This window comes from Cnephaeus nilssonii (genome assembly GCF_951640355.1).
Source record: "Cnephaeus nilssonii genome assembly, chromosome: X".
Classification (NCBI taxonomy): Eukaryota; Metazoa; Chordata; class Mammalia; order Chiroptera; family Vespertilionidae; genus Cnephaeus; species Cnephaeus nilssonii.
In genome coordinates this window covers 109,036,894-109,062,914 of record NC_137071.1, presented here as the reverse complement: position 1 = coordinate 109,062,914, position 26,021 = coordinate 109,036,894, and the positions used below count along the sequence as shown (strand labels likewise).

General features: G+C 37.9%; 1 protein-coding gene across 1 annotated transcript in view; it reads left to right on the top strand.

Moving 5' to 3' along the window:
- OR13H1 (olfactory receptor family 13 subfamily H member 1) overlaps nt 1–13,343 on the top strand; it is a gene marked incomplete at its 3' end in the record, with an annotated part of 54,609 nt that extends 41,266 nt beyond the window's left edge. Inside the window, 6 exon segments of the mRNA XM_079764611.1 lie at nt 12,361–12,483; nt 12,487–12,684; nt 12,688–12,839; nt 12,841–13,072; nt 13,075–13,123; nt 13,126–13,343. Of these exon segments, the coding sequence (XP_079620737.1) occupies nt 12,361–12,483; nt 12,487–12,684; nt 12,688–12,839; nt 12,841–13,072; nt 13,075–13,123; nt 13,126–13,343 (972 nt within the window).
- Nucleotides 13,344–26,021: the final 12,678 nt, after the last annotated feature.

Here is a 26,021-nt window from a genome sequence, read left to right as displayed (position 1 = left end):
AAAGGATATTTCTTTTTCTATGCAGAAGTTTTTTATTTTGAGGTAGTGCCATTTGTTTATTTTCACTTTAGTTTCCATTGCCCTAAATAGCTAACATTTTGAAACAGCCTAAGTGCCCATCAGCAGATGAGTGAATTAGAAAACTGTGGTACATCTACACAATGGAGTACTATGCTACTGTATAAAGGAAGGAATTCCTACCATTTGCAACTGCATGGATGGACCTGGAGAGCATTATGCTAAGCGAAATAAGTCAGTTGAAGAAAAATAAGTATCACATGATCTCACTCATTTGTGGAATATAATGAACAACATAAACTGATGAACAAAAACAGATCCATAGACAGAGAAGCATCAATCAGATTGTCAAACCTCAGAGGGAAGGCAGGGGAGGGTAGGGGGAAGGGGAAAAGAGCAACCAAAGGACTTGTATGTATGCATATTAGCATAACCAATGGACACAGACACTAGGGGGTGAAGGCACGAGAAGGGGGTGAGGGACAATGGGGGAAAAAAGACACATATATAATACCTTAATAATAATAAAAAGAACCTCCAGAGAGATAGCCATTTCCACAACAAATTTGCCAATTTAAAAATTGGCAAAGAATGTGAATAGACAACTCTCCAATGAAGATATACAAATGTCCAAAACAATAAGTAAGCACATGAAAAGATGCTCTACATCATTATTCATCAGGAAAATACAAATCAAAACAATGATGAGATACCACTTCACACTCACCAGGATGGCTGGAATAAAAAAGGCAGAAAATAACAAATGTTGATGAGGATGTGGAGAAATCAGAACCCTCATACACTGCTTGTGTGAATGTAAAATAAGGTGGTCACTTTAGAAAACAATTTGGAAGTACAACAAACAATTTTACATAGAGTTACCATGTGACCCAGCAATTCTATTCTAGGTATGTACCCAAAAGAAATTAAAATATGTGTCACACAAAACCTTGTACACTATTTTATAGCACCATTATTTATAGTAACCAAAAGCTGGAAACAACCAAAATGTTCATCATTGAACAAATGGATAAATAAAATGGTTGCATGTATATATTATTTGTCCATAAAAGAATGGAGTACTAATATGTGCTGCAACTTGGGTAAACCACCAAAACCTTATGCTTTGTAAAAGAATACAATCACAGAAGTCTACATAGTATATGACTCCATTCATATGAAAATCCAGAATGAGTAAATCTGCAGACAGGAACTATTAGGTCTGAGAGGTAGATGAAGGAATGAGTAGAAAATGGGGTTTCTTTTTGAGGTGACACAAAATTCTGAAACTGACTGTTGTGACAGTTTAACATTTCTATGAATATATACTAACAATCATTGAATTGTACATTTTAAATGGGTGAATTGTATGATAGTAAGTTATATCTCAATAAAATTATTTGAAAAACAAAACAAAACAAAAAAACTCCGACTAGATGAAAGAAGGTGAAGAGATTAGCCAAATAATATTTATGCATAACCCATAGACAACAGTGTGGTGATGACCAGAGGAAAGGGGGAATGAGGGCGGGGTTGGGAAGATGGTAAAGGGGAGGGGATGGGGACATCTGTAATAGTGTAAACAGTAAAAATAAAGTAAAAAAGGGTGCAAATTCTGCATAATCTCTCCAAGAATTACCCTTTACTTGAAGTAAAAAATAGAGAGAGAGAGAAGTAACAAATTAACATTAATTCATTAATATTTCAAAAAACATATTGAGGATGTGTACCAGATAGAAAATTAGTAAATAAGACAGTCAAAATTCCACTTTCAAGGAGCTTACCTTCTTTTGTTGTTATCAAAAACTTATAGATTGCATCCTAAGTGTCAGGCACTTTTCTATTTTAACTTTACTAAACCCTATGAATTATTATTATTCCCATTTTACACATGTAGATACAACTAAAGCTTTGATTCAAGCTTCATCTGAACTACTTTTTCAAATTTCCAATGAGTCTTGCTGTCTCCAAACTTGCCCCCCTATTCCATCTTCTACAATACTGCCAGGGTGATTTTTCTAAAAGCAAAAACCAGACACATACTCTTTTAACTCTTCAGTGGGTTTCCATTATCTTTAAACAAAGTCCAAGTTCTTAACATGGTGAACAATACCAGTCATTACCTGACCTATGCCTAACTCTGCTAGCCCCATTTTATTTTACAAGGTCTGCTCTAGCCATGCTGAGCTGCTTTTTGTTTCCAAACTAGGAAGGAGGTGTTATATCCCTGGGCCTTGGTACATGTTTATAGTTTTCTCTGGTTTTCCTTTATACCTTCCAACATGCTTTCTGGCAAGCATATACTTATCTTAAAGACTCACTCAAGCTTTGCCTTACCAATTAACCTTTCCTGACAATCTTCATCCCAGCAGAAGTGACTAGTCCCTCTTCTCTTTCTCGTTATAGCTTTTATTCCTATTAAAGCACCTGTAATACTTTTTTTTTGCATGAACCATTTTAGATATATGTATTCCTTACTAAAGGATAAAATCATTGAAGTTAAGGGAACTAGACTTAATTATTTTTGTACATTGAGTTTCTGACATATTGTCTGAAGCCATAGTACATAGTTAATATGTTTATCTAATAAGTAAATACATGAGTGAATGACTGAACCAATAAGTCAGTTATTAGATCAAGTAATTTAAAATTTCATGACAAAGTCAATCAATTAATCAATCAATAGATCAAGAAATATGAATTTTCTGGAAACATGACTTCTGCATAGCGATTATATCCCTACCCTTCTACCAGCTATGATGAATTAATAAGACTTTCATTTTCACATTCCTCATCAGTGATCTATATTTCTGACCTGAATACATCAAATGACTGTGTGATAAATAATGTCCATAACACTATTTGCCATTTATTGAGTGGCTATTATATTCTAGGCACATTGCTTATTGCTTTCCACTTAAATCATTTCATTTATTTGAACCTGTTTCTTAATCTATAAAAATAAGGTGTTATTATGTATTTTGTAGGTCTATTGTGAAATTAAATGAGATAATCTATATCTGTATGGAAATACATCTCCTCCCAAAATCAAATAAGGCACAGTGTCTTCTACATGAAATTTAGACCTTATCCTGAGGTCAATAGACTTGCTTTTATTTCTTTCAGACCCTCGGTTTAAAATAATTCCATGAACATGCATATTTCTTTATATTAAAGTGTCCTTTTCACTCAGTATTTAATTTGGTCCTGGTAACACCCATATGAAGTACCCAGGGTAGGAGTTATTTTTCACCATTTCACAAATGGGAAGAGGTTAATAGACTTACTACATAATAAAGCAACTTTGTAACAAAGCCAAGATTAGAACCCAGATTTTCCCACAGATTATTTGCATTTTTATACTGGCATAATTTATTATAAAGTATCATATGCTAAATTGGGTGTCATTTATATGAGTGCATTTAGTACAACTCTCTTGTGTCAATCTTATAGAAAGTTTTTGAAATAACCCACTGCTTGGCTTCTGTTTGTACAGAATTTTTTTTTTCATTCTTGTTAAGTGTTCTAAGTTTCTTCACTCTCACCTTGTGAAAGCATTCTACATTTTTTGCATTATTTACAATTAGTATGTTACTATGGGGCTGAAAGTTTCAGGTGAAGTTAACTTCCAAGTCTTCCAACTTCTTAACAATGCCCAGTGTGGCATCTTTTGGGGTTTTCAAGAAAGAGTTTTTAATTATTGAGCAGTACCCAAAGGCTAATAATGCCCCCAGAGCTTTGAGGGATCTCTGACATTCAAAGCTATTAGAAGTGTTCTGTTTGAGACCAATCCAAAGCATCACAGGTGAAAAGAACATTTTTCCAATTTAAGATGGGCACATAATTTTCCAATGTTGAGATAAATTTCCTTACAAATCTGTTTCAAGACTATTATGAGATGTTTGGTAGGTCATTCCTCTCGAAAACCTCATCTCCCTTTTTTTTCTGCTAATCCATGGATCTTAATTCATGGCTGAGGCCTACTTCATAATATTAGGGGAAGGGAGAAAGCAGAGTTGTCACTTTCCAAATTAGGATTATGTATTTATGTATAACTCCAGACAGGCACCTAGAGACTGTGACTAGGAACTGCCTGTACTATAGTTAGCTCTTTGGAATCCACTACACACTTTTTTTAGCTCATCTTCTGATTAAGGGTTTTTCAAGAGTGTACCAGAAACAGAATTACTGAAGTGGTCTTATACTAGTCACAATCTTTCTAAAGCAGAGAAACATATTCTTATTAGCTTAGTCACTGCCTTTTTTCTTGGCCCACATTAGTTCCTGGTATTTATTGTTCTAGGGCCTTCATTAGACTGTTAAGATACATCCCTATCCTAAGCTACAGAATCCACAAATATTTCCCTTTTTACCTTAGACCGAATCTTTCCTGCCACCCTTTTAGTAGGCCTTAAGATAATTTCTATAGTTGTCTTCCATATACAAGAAAGATATTTTTGACTCACTATTGAAAAAAGAATGCTTTGGTTAGGGAAAGTTTATCTAGAATTAAGTGTATTATAACTGTTAGATACATCAGGACCATCTGTGAAGAAAGAGTGGGAGTTCGTATGAGGTATTCATGAAATAATGAAGAAACTAACCTGAATCAAGTGGATAAAATCTGCTGAGGAGTCATGGGAGACAGAGGTGGATGTGGGAATCAATAACATATATCACTGTGTAGTTTATCTGCATAGCACTTACTACAGGTGCATGTTTACATTCTTGATTGCTTGTTTAAAGTCAGTTTCCTCCACTAGACAATAAGTTTCATGAAGGTGGGAACTATGTAATGAATGAATGCATGTTAAATGATAGATGAGGAACTGCTATAGTTTACTTTGCATGTCAGATGAAGAAATACAGACTTTATGCAGTTGAAAAAAGGGCCCACGGAGGCTGTTTGCACAGACCGGGGAGGTGGAAGTAGGAATGGAAAGGCAGACGTAAGGGTTATTTCATTGTTGAAATCAATAACACATGCACTCCCTGCTGTGCTCACCCTCTCTCAGCTCCCCTTATAGACAGTTCTCTACCAGCTGCAGGCTCTGTCATGACACCAGTTGAATCAGAAAGAATGTGAAGAGACTATGGACCAAAATGTTAAAGAAAGAATTATTTCTTAGTTCTCTGGAAAGCCATGAGTGGTATATGAAAGTCTCATGGTCTCAAAAGTCTCCTTTCTCTCTTTTTTTATTTGTTTCCCCTCCACAAAAATGCTACTTTTTATCGGTTTTCCCCAATCGCTCTGGTTTGGCAAATTTTAATTGCCTATTTGGGATGAGGTTCCTGAAGCTCTTGGAAGTTAATAATTTCTTTCTGGTTAAGATCAGAAACTTTGAACTCTACTCATGAGATAAATAGTCTGGTGGCACTTTGGAACTTCATCTTATTGAAGTTAACTGAGTAGCTCACCAACTTACTCCCTGCATTTAGAATTGAATCTGAAGAGAATTGGACCCCAGACATTATGATTAGGCTGAGGATGTAGGATTTATAGAATTAGTTCAGAGCAAAGTATGTTCCCAGAGATATAGCTCTGGTGGCTGCTTCCAGATAAACAGATAGATTGATGGATTTTGAACCGAGATGGAGAGAAAAGGAGAAATGGAACAATTTCAATAAATCAAACCGCTCAATTAAAGGCAGGTTGTGGTAGTTATATTTTCTGGATAAGTGAGAGGTAACCTAAAGACTTTTAGGCTTCAACTCCAGGATATGCTTTTGAAATGCCTGGGTCTATTTTCCAGCCTGCATGGGTAGAGTAAGCGCCATTAGATATTTTTGTTGACAGAGGGATGCACAGGACCTTAGAGTCTTTAGGTAGTATATGTCCACTCTCTGGCACTGAAAATAGATGGTGGTGAAAGAGCAAGAAACTGTGTAAGATATGTGCAGAGCCCAGGACATCTACTAGAAATCCTCCAATTTATTTTAAACCCTGGCTTTGTAATCATTTCCCTCTTTTTAAAGAAAGTGAAAATTTGGTTTAATTGTGTTCCAGTTTACCAAGATAAGAAAATAGATAGATAAATATTCCCAAGAGGCAAAATATGTCTTATCTAGCAGGTTGAAAATTGAAATAACCTAAGGGTCTTGATGCAAATCATTCAAATCATCAATCCTCCTTTTAAGTTTTCTAGGGGAGACTGAACAAGGATGTATGTGGGTTAAATGTCAGTGAAAGAAATGTTTACCTAAGAAATTAAATAATTTAATTAGATGCCATCACCAAGGGCTGCACATCAAAAGGTTTAGCAATTGATGCCCTGACCGGTTTGGCTCAGTGGATACAGCGTCAGCCTGGGGACTGTAGGGCCCCGGGTTCAATTCCGGTCAAGGGCATGTACCTTGGTTGGGGGCACGTCCCCAGTGGGGGGGGTGCAGGAGGGAGCTGATCGATGTTTCTCTCTCGTCGATGTTTCTAACTCTCTATCTCACTCCCTTCCTCTCTGTAGAAAATCAATAAAATATATTTTTTTAAAAAGGTTTAGCAATTGCAATTTGACCTAATCCAAAAGAATCTTCTTTCTTCAGAGGTTTCTAGTCATTTGTTCAGAGAAAAGTATGTTCAGAGTTTGAGATGCTGGAAAGGTTTTTGAAATCTGGACAGAAGAGTTTGCTGGGAGATCATCACTGTTCCAAACCTGAAAACTTTTGGAAAGTTGTTCTTTTGTGCATTCTCATTCTGTTCCATCTACTGGTACTTGAGAGGGACCTCCAATGGTGAGTCAGTAACAGAAAAAGGTTCAAATTGTTTTCTTCATGTTCCCCTTTTTATTCAATCTCTAACCATTTATCAGACATGGGAAACCTCCAGTAAGGTAAGGGGCAGTAATTAGTTGAAAGGAAAGCTAGGTTGTATAAATTATTGTAGGTGACAAGACTAAGAGAAAGATGGGAAACATACTAGGCTCAGTTTGCCAGGAATTTTTTCATGATTATTCTAGGATGAGACAATCAGCACTGTTTTTTCAGGGCAGAGCCCAGACTAGGTTGAAAAACAGGCCATTCAATTTAGATGTTGAGTAGCCTTCAAGTGTGAAGAAAAATTGTCATCAATTTTAGTTCCATAAGTCTAAACACAGTACTAATGGAAGCAAGAACATGAGTTTGATCCCAATATCTATCAGTAAGCTTAATACCATTTAAAAATAAGTATGCCCAAATCAGGAGAAATCAAGATGGCGGCATAGGTAAACACCTGAAATTGCTGCCTCGCACAACAACTTCAAAACTAAAACTAAAAGGCAAAACGGACATCATCCAGAACCACAGGAAGGCTGGCTAAGTGGAAATTCTACAACTAGAAGGGAAGAGAAAAGCACACTGAGACTCAGAGGAGCTGCGGAAGTAAAGGCAGAGGTACAGAGGCTCGCACGGAGAGGGCTGGCAACTGAGTACGCGTCTGTCTTTTTCAAGCAGGAGGGAGACAAAAGCTCCCAACTGCTCTGAACTCCAGTTGTGGGCGAGAATCTGGGGACCCAGACTCATACGGGGAGAAACTGGACTGCCTGGTAGTGGGCAGAACACGAGGGCGGCTTTCTCTCAGAGGTGCTTGCAGCGACTACTGCAGGACACTGAGACACGGGGGCCTCTTAGGGCAGGGCTGACAGGAAGCCATTGCTGTTTGCTCTGCGCTGAGACACCACCCCATCCAAACTGTGTGCAGAGGCTTTTGCATATAAATGGCCTGATCCTTTGAAAACTAAACTTACCTAACACACTGCAGCTGAGTCAGTGAGACCCAGAACATCCAAAAGAAGGCCGAAGGCCCCGCAGCAGCTTGCATTGCTTCACAGCTGGGCCTCATCTAGGCACCTCCAAAATCCAAAGAAGAGGAATCTGCAGATCTCTCCGTAGGTCCTGCTGGGTAGCCTCAGGCAGAGGCTAAATTAGCACCTCCTTGGAGATTCAAGAGCCAGTGTACACAGTGGTCAGAGTAGGACCATCCAGATTACAACTCCTCAGATCCATAAGGGACACACTCAGGGGGCAGACTCAGTGAGCACCAAAGCCCCACTGAAGCAAGCCTTGCATCATAAGGGTGCCTCCAGCACAGAAGTTCTCCCATCATAGACACAGCTGATCCTCACAGCCAATTGGCCTGGAGGTCAATTCCTCCCAGTGATACCAAAAGCAATCAAGGCTTAACTACAACAAGACTGTGCACACAGCCCGCAAAGGGGTGCACCAAGAGTGTCCACCTCAGGTAACTGGGGAGGCTGAGCCACTGGGCCCTATAGGACACCTAGCACACAAAGCCACTCTATCAACACAGGGAAGCAGCCAAAATGCAGAGACAAAGAAACAGGTCACAAATTAAAGAAATGGAGGAAAGCAAACAACTGGATATAGAGTTCAAAACCACAGTTATAAGGTTACTCAAGAATCTTCTAGAAAAGGCCAATAAATTTAATGAGACCCTTGAGGATATGAAAAAAGACCAACTAGAAATTAAGCATACACTGACTGAAATAAAAAATAATATACAGAGATCCAACAGCAGACTAGAGGATCGTAAGAATCAAGTCAAAGATTTGAAGTACAAAGAAGCAAAAAACACCTAACCGGAAAAGAAAAAAGAAAAAAAGAATCCAAAAATATGAAGATAGTGTAAGGAGCCTCTGGGACAACCTCAAGGGTACCAACATCCAAATTATTGGGGTGCCAAAAGAAGAGAGAGAGCAAGATACTGAAAACCTATTTGAAGAAATAATGACAGAAAACTTGCCCCACCTGGTGAAAGAAATAGACTTATAAGTCCAGGAAGTACAGAGAACCCCAAACAAAAGGAATCCAAAGAGGACCACATGAAGACACATCATAATTAAAATGCAAAGAACAAAAGACAAAGAGAGAATATTAAAAGCAGCAAGAGAAAAACAGTTACCTACAAGGGAGCACCCATACGATTGTCAGCTGATTTTTCAACAGAAACTATGCAGGCCAGAAGGGAGTGGCAAGAAATATTCAAAGTGATGAATAGCAAGAACCTACAACTAAGATTACTCTACCCAGCAAAGCTATCATTCAGAATTGAAGGTCAGATAAAGAGCTTCACAGATAAGAAAAATTTAAAGGGGTTCATCACTGTCAAACCAGTATTATATGAAATGCTGAAAGGTATTCTTTAAGAAGAGGAAGAAAAAGAAAAAGGTAAAGATAAAAATTATGAACAACAAATACATATCTATCAACAAGTGAATCTAAAATCAAGTGAATAAAAAATCTGATGAACAGAATAAACTGGTGAATATAATAGAATCAGGGGCATAGAAAGGGAGTTGACTGACAATTCTCAGGGGGAAAGGGGTGACGGGGTTGCGGGAAGAGACTGGACAAAAATTGTACACCTATGGATGAGGACAGTGGGGGAGGTAAGGGCAGAGGGTGGGGTGGGAACCGGGTGGAGGGGAGCCATGGGGGAGGAGGAACAATTTTAATAATCTGAACAATAAAGATTTATTTAAATAAATAAAAATAAGTATTCCCATAGCCAAAGAGTGATCAATTTTTATTCAAATAGCTCATCAATTTATTCTACTGGCTCATGAGAGACTGATAGATATACTATGTTTTTATTATTAATATTCCCACAATATAGAGAAAGAAAATGCATCCTATAGCTCATTAGTAATAATAGATTCATAAAAGGAGAGAAAACATTTAGTCATCAATATTTAATGTTTACCAGCACAATCAGTGTGTTTTATAGAGTTCTAGGAACAACAGAAACCTTTAAATGGCATAATAATCACCTGTCTACTCTAATGAAAAACCAGTTTATTCTCCCAGCTGCAGCCTGCCTATCATCTTTCTAGATATTAATTGTGAGTGACCCATGTATAAATAATTGAGAGTTAAATACACACCATTTAAAGAAATGTAAGGGATTATTGTACTAACTTAAAATATAACCGTCTTCAGGGCATTGTTTCATATAGCCATATATCTCTCATCTTCCTGCATTTTTTGTCTGTGGAGACAATTATCTCAATTTTCACTAGGAAAGGTGGAGGCAATCCAAGGGTAAACCTCTTTCTCAGGGTCTCAGGATAAATGAAAGCAGAACTAGTATTAGATCTCTTAAGCTCTGAGGACACTCCTGTGAAGGCAAGTAACTATCTTGTCCATCTCTTACACGTGTTTATCACTTCACAAGTGGCATTTGATTTCATATCTATGGCTTTACAGTTCTTGTGTACTTAGCCTGAGATGCTGAACAGGGTAGAGAAGAAACAAGGATAGGCAACTTGTATGGGGGAATTGTGGAATCTTCTTTGCTAAAGACTTTTCAGGACAAATGGTTCTCCTGTTTCAGAGATGGTTAGCGGAACTCCATCCCTTAGAAAATCCCTTCTCTAGCTTTTCCAACAATGGAGGAAAATGTAATCGATTCCTCATACTCTGAGGAGTGTTAACATTTGTTTGGGTTGTGATGTTGTTGTTTTTGTAGTTATTTTGAGAGAAATCAAAGAATCCTAGCATGTTAAAGCTAGGAGGACACATATTGATCACTTAGTTCAGCAAGATTTCAAATGAAAATTTTGGTCAGTGAGGGGAAGAAACTTATTCAGAAATAGCCAGTGAGTAGCAGAAGTTTCAAGGAAGAAATTACGGGGCTGGGGGAAACAGAGGCAGTTTCATGAAGGAGCACATATACATTAAGGGGTGCTTGGCATATAAACAGTAATGGCTAGAGAAGAAACAGGTAGAAAAAAGAGAGGTTGTTCTTTATCATGAATCAAAGAGATCCATTCATACATTCATTCAACAAATAATTCTTGAGCACCTTTCATGCACCTTTCAGACAATATTTTGGGTTTTGGGCATACACTAGCAAGTTAAACAGACAGAAATCCCTGACTTCAGTGAGCATACATTTTAGCTTAAACAATCAATAAATGTAATAAATAAAAATATACAATGTGCTAGAAGTAATAATTCTAAGGAGTAAAATAATGTAAGAAATGAAGATACAAAATTTCAGGGGCTAGAGATGAACTTTTAGGCAGCGTGGCCAAAGAAGGACTCACTAAAAAGATGCCTTGTGAGTAAAGGCCTGAGGTAAATGAGAAGGTAAGTCATGCAAGGATCTGGGTTTCATAAATATAGAGCAGCAAGATAAAAAGATCAAAGACTTTGAGACAGAGATGAGCTGAGTATTTAAGGAGGCCAGTGTGACTGGAGCAAAGTGAGCAAGAAAAAGAGTGGTAGGAATGGAGTTGTAGGAACACAAAGCACATAGGGCCTAACAGGTCATTATAAGAAGATTAGTGTTTAATCAGGTTAAAATGGTAAGCTACTGACATTTTGTAATAGAAGAGTGACCTGATCTGACTTGCAATTTAACTGAATCATTTAAGCTGAATGGCGGCAAAGATAGAAACAAAGAAATCAATAAGGAAGTTACTAAAAAAAGTGAGATGAGAGATGAGTAATGATTAAAATAAAGGATAGCAGTCCAAATGGCAAGAAGAAGTTATATTTTTTCATATATGTGACAGCCTAGGACTTTATATATTCATTAATTAATAATTTACATTTGAGTGTGAGAAAAAATAAACAAGTAATCAAATCATTAATGTAATTTCAGATCTTGGAATATGCTATAAAAATAAAGCAGACTGAGGAGAAAGGAGGTGAAAACAGAAAGTTTTTAAAAGTAGGCTGGTTACTCAAGCCCTCTCCTTATCACCCATACTTTTAGAAACATCACATTAGATTTTCACAGTTCAAACTGGGGCTCAGCAAACACAGAACAGAAAACATGGAGGCTGGAAACATAACTTCAACCTCGGATATTAGCAGAAAGTTTTCACATACCTCAAGGGTACCATGAAATACTCCATTTACAGAATATTCATTCAAATCAAAGAAGTACTTTGCAGCACTATGTGTCAAGCACCATGGTAGATACTAACACAATGGGAAAATGGAGGCATGAAAATCTAGAAGTGACAGACAAACACAAGAATAGTCAATATTTTAGCTAAGCCTGTTAGAGGTCACCCCTTGGTGGAGATTAGTAACTCAAAGTGACTTATGAATCAGATTTGTCTTATAAAATGAACAAGTGAGAGAAACAAGAAGATGATCTCCTTTTCCTCTTTTCTTCTTTCAGAAAATGATCCAAGAAGGCATCTGTTAGTAGAAGATGGAGAACTTTTCATACAACTCTTTTCAAAGGATGGAGGATTTGATATTTTGCAGAGGAGGGGGATATTTTTAGCTTTACTTCTGTTCTCATTTTCCTGTCCCATTTGTATTTTATATCTTCAGAAAGGAAGAAGAGAATGTTCTTATATATCCTAATTATTTCCCCCTTTCTCACAGCATCCCTCCATCTTTATTCTCATTCTTTCAGGTAAAATTAGGCAAGGGGGAAGAATGGCCATGAACAATGCTACAGCAGTGCTTGAGTTTCTCCTTATTGGAATCTCTAACTATCCTGAGTGGTGAGTCCCATTTTTCATGTTGGTTCTAATAACTTACCTCAGTACATTGTTTGGGAATGGACTTATTATCATTCTTATCCATTTTGACCCACACCTCCACACTCCAATGTACTTCTTCCTTAGTAACCTGTCTTTCTCAGACCTTTGCTATGGAACAGTCTCCATGCCCCAGGCCTTGTTGCATTGTTTTTCTACACATCTATAACTCTCTTACCCAAGATGTTTGACCCAAAAGAGTGTCTCTTTGTTCTTGGCTACAGAAGAGTGCCTCCTACTTGCTGTGATGGCCTATGATCGTGTGGTTGCTATCAGCAATCCCCTGCGCTACTCTATGGTCATGAATGGCCCAGTGTGTCTGGCTGGCTGCTACCTCATGGGGGGCATCACTTGTGCTCACTGCCGTGGTCACCTTATCTCTACATCTTCACTTCTGTGGCACTGTCATTAATCATTTTGTCTGTGAGATTCTCTCCCTCTTCAAGTTGGCCTGTTCTGATACCAATCTCGATGAACTTATGATCCTCATCACAGGTATCTTCACCCTGCTGCTACCCTTTTGGTTTATTCTCCTCTCCTATGTCCAAATTGCCAAATTGCCACTGCTGTCTTAAAAATTCACTCAGCCCAGGGTAGGCTCAAGGCTTGTCTACCTGTGGTTCTCATTTGACTGTGGTGACAATCTTCTATGGGGCAGCCATCTCCATGTATATGAAACAGCAATCCAAGTTATCCCCTGACCTAGACAAGTTTATATCAGTGTTTTATGGGGCTTTGACACCCATGCTGAACCCTCTAGTATATAGCCTGAGAAACAAAGATGTTAAAGAGGCACTAAGAAAAGTTATGGTAAAAAGAAAATAAGCCTTTTTTGCTCCTAAACTTCTAAAATAACACTTAGCTATATCTCCACTGATGATAAAAAAAAATGCTTAAAGTGTCTGACTTTACCCTTGATAGAGCAGGTGATTGTCATAAAAGGCTTTAGGAAGTATTCCTATTCCAAATATTATATCTCATGAGACTTGAATTTCTGTTATAGACATTATTTTTACTCTTTCTTTACATATAACACATTAGTGGTCACCCATTAAGCTACTCAACTACAGGTAACTAATCTTATCAGAATCATTTTCTCATAGACAGAAGAGACGTAAGGAACAAGAGAATCTATTATGACTATTATCAGGAGGCAAAGACATAACTGAAATTTCAAAATAGGACAAAATGGTATAATAAAAAGTCAGACGACAAATGTCAGAAATTGTCCAACTTTACTGAGGGCAAGTCCTGTTGTGAAAGCATAATTTTTTTGTTCCACTTAACCTCAGAATCATAAGAAAATTGTATCACAACCATTTTGTACATTTGTGTGGAGTGTTTTTCTTTTTCTAAACTTATTTCAAATCTATTATTTTGTTTTATATTTCTAATAAATCTATGACATTGCTAAGAGATATTCCATAATGCTCCTCATGTTAATGATGACAAAATTGAGACTCAGAGGAGTTCAGACTTTTCTAAAGTTATACATAATTGGTAGTGGAATCAAAATTATAATGCAGATCACATTGAGCTTTTTCAGATTGGAATCACAGAATAATTAATGCAGTTAATATTTATTGAGTACTTATCACATATAACTCTTACAACAATTAGATGAAGTAGTACTATTATCAATATTAGGTGTGTGGAAACTGAGGATCCTAAAGGTTAAGTGATTTTCCCATAGCCACAAAGCCAGTAAACAGCAGAACCAGTATTTAAATCTAGGTCTGGCTGATTCCAGGTCGCATTCACTGTATCTAAACTATAGAGACATCAGAGATTACTTAATGCAGTGATTGTAATCAACTTTTTCATGATATAATTTATATACAATAAACTTTATCCAACAATATGGTGATTGCCAGGGAGGGGGGGGAGTTGGTGGAGGGAGGTGGAAGAGGGTACAGGGGGAATAAAATATGATGGACAGAGACTTGACTTGGGGTGGTGAACACACAATACAATGTACAGACAATGTGTAAAAGTGTGCACCTGAAACCTATATAATGCTGTTAACCAATGTCACCAGTGTGCACTTTTACACATTTTGACAGATGCCCACAGCATCAGCACCACAATCAAACTGCCTGATAATTCCATCATCGCCAAAAGTTTCCTTGTCCCCTTTTGTAGTTCACCCTCTCCTTTCATTCCAGATCCCTGGCAACCACTGATCTGATTTCTTTTTCTGTATGTTACTTTTGATTTTCTAGAATTGACTATAAATGGAATCATGCAGTATGTACTTTTTGTGTATGTTTTCTGTTAGCATGCATTTGCGATTCGTCCATGTCATTGCATGTATCAGTGGTTTGTTCCTTTTTATTGCTGAATAATAATCCGTTGTACAAATTTATCTCATTAAAAAATCTATTGTTCATGTACATAATGCAGTTATTTTTAAACTTTAGTTCACATAGTCTTTTGGGTTCAGTTATGGTACCATGAACCTGTCAATGAAGGTAAAGTTTTCTGTGAACAATTTCATTTGAAAACAAAGTCCTAAAAATAAAAGAAAAGGTTTTGGCAAACAATGATCTACTACATATCTCTCATCTTAAATGAGGTAACAGAGGCTCAGTAAACGGAGTGTAAATTTCCCAGGATCATGAATATTTTTGGAAGCAGTCTAGGGCTAAGTTTCAGATATCCTTCCTCCTGGTCTCGCTTTACTTTGGTTAATTCCAACAAACATAATGAAGTCATCTGCCAAACAGCTTGATGGAGAAACAGAGACAGATTAGCAGGAAAAATCTATGATGCACAGCACCTAGATGTGAAGCAAGGCACTACTGAGCAAACACATATCCAGTTCATTACTCAGACGCTGACTGCTGGGAATAGATGTGACATTTTGTGGTGCAGCAAAGGGAATGCCAGACATACAAGGAACTTGTCTCACATGTTTACTAACTAAATTAAAGAAAAGTGATAATGAATAAATCACTTATCAAAATAGCCTGATTTTCAAAGAAATGTAACATTTGTTCAAGTTCTATCTATTATACATTTTTTAAAGCTTATGGTGTTCTCAGATGCTGAAACCATGCTTTAATATCAAGAAATATATATATATATATATATATATATATATATATATATATATATATATATATATTTAGGAAAAAGCTAAATGACTTCCATCTTTGATTTACTAGTATTTATTCAACAAATATTAACTTTCTACTTTCAGCCAGGCACTGTGCTAGTTGCTAGGGCAAGTTTTAGACTTTATGCAAAATAGTTCTTACTATTAAAATAAAAATTTCAAATTTACATTGTGAAAGAAATAAAAGAGAAAAAACTCATGGATATGGACAACAGTGTGGTGATTTCTGGGGAGAGGGGAGGTTGGTGGAGTGAGATGGAGGAGGGTATAGGGGGAATAAATGGTGATGGACAGAGACTTAACTTGGGGTGGTGAACACACAATACAGTGTACAGATAATGTAATATAGAATTATACACCCAAAATCTATGTAATATTGTTAACCAGTGCCACCCCAATAAGTTCAGTAAAAAATAACTTCACAGGAAAAAGTAATATCCTATATAATAAAAGTGTAATATGCAAATAGACCTAATGGCAGAAGGACTGGTCAATGGGAGGTGGGGTTCATGAAAAGGCAGCGCCAGGCCAGCCAAGGCACATGCCAGCGGGCAGAGGGAGGGGACTGCTATGGGGGTGTGGTGACCAGTGGTTGCGGAGGGGCCTGGTGGAGGGGCGATCAGGGGTCCCTCCTGCAGAGGGAGGCCACTGGTAGCAGCAGTGGCAAGACAATGGGGGCCTCCGCTGATCAGCCTGCCAGGTCACCTCCCACAGAGGGAGGGCAGACTGTGGCTTAGGCCCACTCCTCGTGGGGCGTGGGCCTAAGCTGTCAGTCAGACATCCCCTGAGGGCTCCCAGACTGTGAGAGGGTGCAGGCTGGGCTGAGGGACTCCCCCCACCCCCAGAGTGCATGAATTTTTGTGCACCAGGCCTCTAGTTGTGATATAAAGTGAAATTGGTAAAATTAATAAAATTGTAGAGAAAAAAGCATTAAAGCCTTCAAGTAGAGAGAAATTCAGAAATTAGAAGGAATATTAAGAGTACTCATTTTAATGACTCCACATTTGGGGGCAAAATATTGCACTCTCTATTATAGTTCTGTTTACAGCTTGAAATGAGAATCATGTTTTCATTAATGGTGCCCCTATCACAAAACAGTAGCTCTGTTGGTAAGTGTTTTATCTCTTTATTGACTTGGTGCAGGCACAGCCTACAAACAGAGTGACATAGTGAGAGTCTAAAGATGGAGGCTGTGGAATTGATTCTGCAACGAACTATGTATAGGCCCTTAGTTATATCACTCCATGAGCCTCAAATTTACTCATCAATATAATAAGAAGGTTGAGTTTTGTAACCTAAGAACCTCTCTAGTTCTAAATTTCTATGTCTAGGTTTTATTTTATATATCTTTTCTTAAAAAAATAAAATAATATCATCAATTTACTCTGCAACTTTCTTTTTCCCACTTGACAATATATTATGGAAATTCCTCCAAATCAATATTTATAGATCTATCTGCCTGACTTTAAATGTGAGTTTTGACTGTAAAAGTAGGCATACATAGCAGCTAGTTAGCACAGCTATGACCCTTCCAGTACTAACATTCTGTTTCTAAGCATCTAAAGCCCAAAGGTCATCTAATTTAACATTGATATTAAGTTATTTCAAAAATAAAAATAAACTTTATATGGGTGTTTTGAAATAAAATCAATTCTGGATTGTTGAAAACACCTAAGGTTGAATATCATTTTTCCACATGATCAATCACAGCCAACATAACATTCCACTATGCAACCCACATCTCAGGCAGCTGGGGAATGAAGTGTACCTTGCTTCACTCTGGAAAGCAAATAAAGATTGGTTTGAAACTAAGATAATTATGTCAGAAATTGAGGTGAAAGTTTGCAACTATAAAACAGCTTCAAATGATACTCTCCAAAGGGGATTTAAGAAAAAGACACCATGTCCCATTCACAGAATTTAGTATTTCATTTGAGGAAAGGCAGTGAAGTATAAATAGTCACTCTCTATGCTTTCATCTCTATACCTAAGTAAGCTAATAATAGCACTTACCTGTGCTGAACAGTTTGATCGTGTTGATAGAAACCATTCTAGTTATTTATTCAGACAGAAATTAGAGGCCTACAAAAATTTTTGGAAGGGCTGTGGGAGGGAGGGTAAGAGAATATTGCCAACAACCTCATTCAGTTGCAGGAATTGCAGAAATCCACAAACCCCATGCTACTGAGAATTCTCTGAAACTGCTTTAAACTCTGTTTGCCAAAGTCTACACATCTAAATATGATGTCCGGAGGAGCAATGCTGGTGTCCACTTCTGTTATGCTAGCCAAGTTTCCTGTAAATATCTCTTATGGGTGAAATCCAAAACTGATTTTTACTGTTAAGGGAGTGTGAAAAAAGTAGTTTCTAAGTTGTACAGGTGAGAGCTGAAAAGGTATTGATATGGCTTCATAGCTTGGTTATGAAAAGTATATGGTTCAGTTCATGTAAAGAATTTAGAAAAGTGCCTATCCTATAGTTAGAGAATGATAAACTTTATCTGTCATTATAATGTCTGGACCAAATGAGCCTAAAATGCCAAAAATTGAAGTGCCTACTTGCTTCCTTAATATAAGATCCCAAGGTTGCTCTTTCATTGGTGCATTCAAACATCCATACATATATCACTCATTCATTACTTATTTAATAATCTCATGCCATACAGCATGTGGCAATGGAAGCATATTTATTTTCTACCCTTAAAGAATTAACTATCCCTGGGGGAAGAAAGATGTACATAGGCAACATTACTGTGTGAATTTATAAAGTACTTTACCCATTTTACAATTTTTCTTATTCTTTAACATATATTATCTCAAATCATCAAATAATGAGATAAGCAAACAGGTATTATTTATCAATAATATAAAACTGACATTTACTGATGATGAAAAGATTTAAGGAGGCTGTAATATTGTTAAAATCAACAGTTATTGACAGGACTGGGATTAGAAATATAATTCTCCTAGAGTTATTGTGATCATTTTGAAGTGTATGTAAATATCGAATCATAATGTTGTAAACCTGAAACCAATATAATGTTTTATGTCAATTACACTTCAATTTAACTTTAAATTAAATTTAAAAAATTTAAAATATTACAATTCTGATGCTTACATGCTTTTTCTGATGGAAGCCTGATGGGTTCAGGAAATACTTGGAAAAGTGGAATAAGGAGAAGGCAAGATGGTTGTTGAGGGGAGAACGGACAAAACACTGTTTTCAGATTGTCTAGATTAAAAATCTCACACTGACACTTTATAGTTATACTAGAGGCCTGGTGCACAAACTGCATGCACTTGGGGGGTCCCTCAGCCTGGCCTGCACCCTCTTGCAGTCCAGGACCCCTTGCTCCTTACCACCCACCCGCCTGCTCGCTGCTCCTTACTGCCAGACTCACTGCTCCTTAGCGCTGCCGCGGAGGCAGGAGAGGCTCCTGTCACCGCTGCTGTGCTCACCAGCCATGAGCTGGGGATTACACTGACCACCAGGGGACAGCTCCTGCATTGAGCGTGTGCCCCCTGGTGGCCAGTGTGCATCATAGCGAATGGTCGTTCTGGTCTTTCTGCCATAATGGTCGCTTAGGCTTTTATTATATAGATGACCTTGGGCAACTTTCTGCCTCAATTTCCTCTTCTATAACAGGAAGATAATCACAAGACTGACCTCAGAGGGTTGTTAAGATGATTAAATCAGTTTATTTACATAAAATGCTGAGAACTATGGTTGGGACATAGCATATCTTCAGTAAACAGTCCCTATTTTTATTATTGTTATTTAGAGTCATTCTTATTATTAAACTCTCAATGACTCAAATGTAGGTGGTGCTCATCTCACTAGGTGTCTTCTCTCCTATTTTTTCCACACTAGTAATATGCATAGTAACTACTTCTGGTTAAGTATGAGCATCAGGTCAAGCACTTTTTCAGTATAACATCATGATGGAGTGGAAAAAGCACATGATTACGCACTAGAAAGTCTGGATTCTAGTCTGGGTTCTTCCATGAATGAGTTATGAAACTGGCTGAATCAGTTAACCTCTCTGGACTGCTTCTATTAAACAGGGGAAAATATGGTATATCCCTTAACCTACCTCAGAATGTTTGAAAGATCAAATGAGATCATAGATGTTATATGTTAAAAAGTTAAAAGCACATTTCAAATGCTACATGATAGTATGTTCATTATCCTCAAAGTTAGTCTCTACATCTTCTGATTTATCCTAGACAACCACTCACTCAGTAAATCTTGATTCTTGCTTTTAAATGTCTTCCAAATCCATCCCCTATTATTTGTTCTCGGTGCATCTGTCCTAGTTCATAGGCTCATCATCCCTTAACAGGATAAATGTCACAAAGGTCTACCTAATTGTCTCTAGTCCAGTCTTATTTCTCTCTAAACTGACCATCCAATCAGTGTCTCCAGAGTGATTATGCTAAAGGAAAAATACCATCATGTTAATCCTCCCTCTGCAAGATTAGAAACACCCAGTAGCTCTCTATTGTCTATAGGATATGAAAAATTAATTGAGATCACTGATAACCTTTTTTATCCTCATTGTCTACCCCATCTCCACAAACCCCATGCTCCAGAAAGACAATAGTGTACATTGCTCTGACCCATTTTATATAAAGGATTTGAGCATCTGTGGATTTTTGAATCTGTGGAGAATCTTGGAACCAAGTGCCTGTAAATACTGAGAGACAACAAGGAAATTAAGTTTTGGGTGAGTCAAAAGTTATTCATAGATATTTTTCTGTACAGAGGTCAGTGCTCCTAACCCCTGAATTGTTCAAGGATAAACTGTACTTTATTTCTGAGGACCTTTTATGCATATATGCCACTGTATATCCTGTTCTCTCTGCCTGCAGTACCGTTTATCCTTCAAGGACCAGATCTTAACCAATGGACGCAAAACTCTGAGGGGTGAGGGCATGTATGGGTGTGGGGTGGGGGGGGGGGGCAATGGCAAGATATGTACACATATAATACCTCAATAAAAAAATAAAATAAAATAATGACCAGATCTAATGCCATTTCTTCAGTGAAGCTCTTCCTAGTGCTCATCCCATTCTCTTTAACCCCAGATGGGTGACTTATATCCCATTTCTTTTGCTTAATAGCATTTTGTTCAACCCTAAATTTAACATATTTCATGTTGTTTGATGGAATAGTTATTTTGCAGTGTTATCCCCAAATAGATCAGAACCTTATTGAGAGCAGGAAATTTGTTTCACTCATCCCCATCTCCCTAGCATAGATCCCGACACAGAGTACATGCACAATAAGAGCTGGTTTGAATAAATTCCCAACCAATACTAAATATTTACTCTAAATTCTATTATTCTATTCTTATATCATAGCAAACATTTTTTCAATTACAGTTCACATTCAATATTAACATTGCAAACATTTTGATTAGCACCAGCTCTAGTATTTTTAAAGATGGCTCATTCCTATCCCCTAAAATATTGATATCTAAGTTGGAATTTTTAACAAGGATACATGTAAAAATATTTAAAAAGTACATCATATATTCAGAGCACACTGGGCAAATAATCAATAAAATAGAACTATTAGGCACATGCAGACGAAGTAAATAAAAAAAGGCAGTGAATGAGAGGATGCAGAATTATTTTTAGACAGCAGCAGTTTGTATGATACCTCAAAACTAATGGAGGAAAGTTAAAGTTTTAGAAAAAAAATAGGATTTCCAAAAACTGTTCAAATGAAACATGGCTGGGATGAGCATGGGGAAGTTAGAGAAAAGTAAAGAGGAAGAAGATACCTCTAGTAAACACTGTTTACAGAATTTTATTTACATGAATGCTTGACTTAAAGCTTTCATAGAGTCCCAATAGATGGCGGCCACTTCTCCTTTCTATTCATTCATTATCTTCTTCAGTTACTGTATTGGAAATCTTCTCAAGAAACACAGGACTATGAATAATCATCCTAGGGAAGACTCTACTCTGATAACTGAAGAGGGGAAATGGAGTTAATGGTGTTGGTCAAAGTTTTATTTTATTGTAACTAATACCATAAGTATTGGAATTAGTGGACAAAAGCTACTTTTATTTTAATAACTTAGAAATAACATTCCCAAATGAATATACAACTTAACTCAGTAGCAGGATTTAGTTGTCTTTTAGGGACCTGGTCCTTGAAGTCTCTTCAGTTAAATCACTTCTTTTGAACCAGAATGAATAAACTCAGAAGGTAGCAGCAGAGGATGTTTAAGATTCTTCTTTTCTGTTCATACTTTGGACCATTTGAAGTTCTGGTTTCTAAAATGTTTAGCATAATTAAGATATAACCCATTGTAAGAGCGAGTGAAAAAAGTATAATCTGGCAAGAAGAAAAGAAGCCGTTTTTCTCTTTTAGAACAAATCAGCATTTACATGTAGAATGGTCTGTTTTGACATGGATCTCCGGATGCACCTGTAACTCACTCTGCTGGAAAGACTCCAACCCTTTAGTGAGCTGATGATCCTACAACACATAAGGGACTATAACAATACCACTCTTTGACACCTTAGTGTTTGGGGAGTTTTATGCTATTCAGGTGAGTAAAATCAATTTTATTCAAAAAATATTCATTGAGTTCCTGCCATGTGTGAGAAACTGAGCCAAGTTTTGGAGTTATAAAAAAATAAAATGCAAATTCTGCTTTCAGAAGGCTCACAGTATAATCTCACTACATTCCCTCTTCCCTGTCCTCATTTATTAACCCTTCCACCCTGCAGACAAGAAAGACAACCAATATGGTCACATTGTCATGGGTGATGTTTCCCAAGTGAGGCCTTGTTTAAAAATAATAATAGTTAATATGAACATAGCACAAAACCCTATGAGATCTTATCTAATAAAGAGGGAATATGCTAATTGACCCTCATGCCATTGCAAAGATGGTGGTGCCCACAGCCAATAAGGAGGGAATATGCTAATTGACTGCCCCACCCTCAAAGATGGTGGCATCCACAGCCAATAAGGAGGGAATATGCTAATTGACTGTCATTCCCTCAAAGAGGGCAGTGCCCACAGCCACAAGATGGTGGCGCCCAGTCCCCTCAGCCCCGCTGGGGTGGCAGGCACGTGGAAAGGCAGGCCCGGCCTTGGCCTGCACCTGTCTCTGGAGTCCCCCAGTCCCCTCAGCCCCCAGCTGCCCAGGGCCGGCCCGAGGTGTAGGCAAGCCTTGGCTGTCAGCTGCCCAGCTGCCCAGGGCCAGCCCAAGGTACAGGCAAGCCTTGTATGGCGGCTACCCAGCCCCACAGAGCCGGTTGAGGCTCAGGTAACCAGGGCCATCCAAGGCTAGTGCTGCCAGCAGTGGCAGCAGCTGAGGTGTGATGGAGACATCGCCTTCCCCTGATCGCTGGGCCACCTCCCACCCATGAGACCTCCCAGACTGTGAGAGGGGGAAGGCTGGGCTCAGGGACCCCCTCCTCCAGTGCATGAATTTTCATGCACCAGGCCTCTAGTAGATACTATAATTATCTTGATTTTATAATTGAGAAAACTAAGGTATAAACAAGTTAAGAAAATTACCAGTGTCACACAATGAATCAGTGATAGATCCCAGATTAAAATTTTGAATCCAAGTCCATGCTGTGTACAATGTCCACCACTGTACAATGTCTGATATGTATAATAGCATTTCTTATCTATAAGAACTATCCATTCCATTAAGTATATTTTGAGCTCTTGGGAGCTTTCTGAAGAGCTTGATTTGTCCCTTAATTTTAGTATCAAGAAGGAAATTAATCCTCCTGGTAAGCATGCTCTTACATGGTAGGTGGAACCAGGAAGACCCTCTTTGGTAAATTGAGTGAAGAAAACCCTTGAGGTGTGTCCAAAATATTTATATTTCTTAAAGGTAAAATCCTGGAAATATATGGTGTGTATTTCCTCATATGTCTCATTTATTTAAAGTCCCTTTAGAAAGACTCTGGCCTATACAGTGCTAAAACATTGAATTATTAATATATATATATATATATATATATATATATATATATATATACACACACACACACACACACACACACACACACACACACACACACTAGTGGCCTGGTGCACAAAATTCGTGCACATTGAAAGGGAATTAATTAGAGGAAATATTTTAATATTGCTATTTGCCCTTTCTCTGTAATAAAAGTGTGAGAGATAAAAGGAAATGAGTACAATGTATATGAAAATAATACATAATTTTATTAATAAATAAACAATAACAAAATGATATAACAACAACAAACTCATGATATAAAAACAACATTGATGCAAATAATGACTGATAAAGTGATTAAACTTATTCTAATATCTCCCTGTATGCCACATTAAGAGTGAAAACACTTTCAGAGTGCTTGACTAATTTCCCTTAGCATAAAGTATTTACACCTTTAACTTTAACATCACACGCTCTTCAAAATCGAGAGAAAGCAACATATAACTGACCATGTGTGAAAACGGGTTCAGGTAGGACTATTCCTAGTCTGTCTAGAGTTTGTCCTTGTGATTTAGTAATAGTCATTGCAAATGCTGGCATCACGGGAAACTGTCCTCGAATTACTTTAAATGGGAGGCCAGTGTTAGATGGGGACAAATCAATTCTTGAAATCAGAACAACCCTCCCTCTGCAGATCCAGTTAATACTTTGATAATGTTAGGTTATGATCTTTTGATTATAAATCTAGTACCATTACAAAAACTCGATTTACTATTAATATTTCTCAATAGCATGATGATTGCACCACTTTCAATTTTAATTTATGACATGGTATTCCTGAAGGAGTAATACTATTAAGAAATTCAATGGGAAAATTTTCCTTTTCAGCATCATCTGTTGAGTCAATGGAATCTATCACTCAAATATGTGTGAAAATCTCCATCAAGTATATCCAAAATTTCTTCATTTAATTTTTGAACATGCTTATTTTTTAGACAAAGAATCACAAGATTAGATATATATTTTTAATATTATCTATAGATACACTATTTCCAAAGGTGGCTTCAATAATAGATCCATTACAAATCATTTCATGGGGGATTTCAATAATATCCATTCCTAAATGAAAACTGCTATTAAGTTTGCCATCTCCAAGTTTTACTAACCATTCACTATAAGCAGAATCCTCTGATCTCATATTTGTTTTAAGAGACAACTTTCTGAAACATCCCCAAACATCATAGTACTTTAAACTCATTTGTACTATGGCCGATCACATAGCATGCGGTACAATACTGAGACATTGTCGAAAATCCCCTCCGAGAAGGATAACTTTCCCACCAAATGCAACATTCAAATTCATAATTTATCTTAGTAATCTGTCTATGGTGTTTATAGCATGACTGAATGTCATAGTGCATTCATCAATAATAAGAAGTTGGACCTTTTTAATGGTTTTAGCAACTTCGCTCTTTATATCGAGTCTAGAAATTGAAGTTTCATTTAATGGAATTGGTAATTTATATTGGGAATGAAAGGTTCTTCCACCAAGAAGTAAATTTGCAGCAATTCCTGTAGATGCTGTGGGTAAAACAGTACCACCACGACCTCTAATATAATGTATTAAAAATTTATACAGATATGTTTTTCCACTACCACCTGGACCATCCAAGAAAAAGCTTTTGGGGTATACAGTTTGATCTTTGATGGCTGAAGTTATAGTCTGAAAGGCTGCCAATGTTCATCACTCAGAGAATTTATCAAAACATCTGCCTGGGGAGAAACCAAGATGGCGGCATAGGTTAAACACCTAACCTACAGCCTGGCACAACAATTTCAAAAACACAACTAAAAGTCAAAACGGACATCATCCAGAACCACAGGAAAGCTGGCTGACTGAAATGCCCACAACCATAAGGAAAGAGAAATCCACAAGGAAAATCAGAGAAGCCGTAAAAGCTTGAGGTATGGAGACACGGGCGGAGACACGAGCCCGCGCGCGTGCGGGGAAGAAGGAGCCAGAGAGGAAGGGGCTGCTGACAGCCTAGCTGGCGTTCTCTGGCGGGAAGGAGATAAAAGCACCAGATTGTGCTGAACCCCAGCTCCGACTGCACTGAACCCCAGTTCCGGGCGAAACCCTGGGAAGCCAGGCTCAGGCTGGGGGAGTCTGGGCTGTGGGGCGGAGGCACAGAGGAGTTGCCCCAGAGCCGTGCACGGGAATGTGCGCAGAGGAGGGACTGTTGCCTGTGCCACTGGATTGCCCTAGCGGGAGGGAGACAAAAGCTCCTGACCGTGCTGAACCCCAGTTCCAACTGCACTGAACCCCAGTTCTGGGAGAGACCCGGGGAAGCCAGGCTCATGCTGGGAAAGCTGGGCTGTGGGGCAGAGGTGCAGAGAGGCGGTGAAGAGTAGAGCACCGGAGGCGCGCACGGGATTGTGC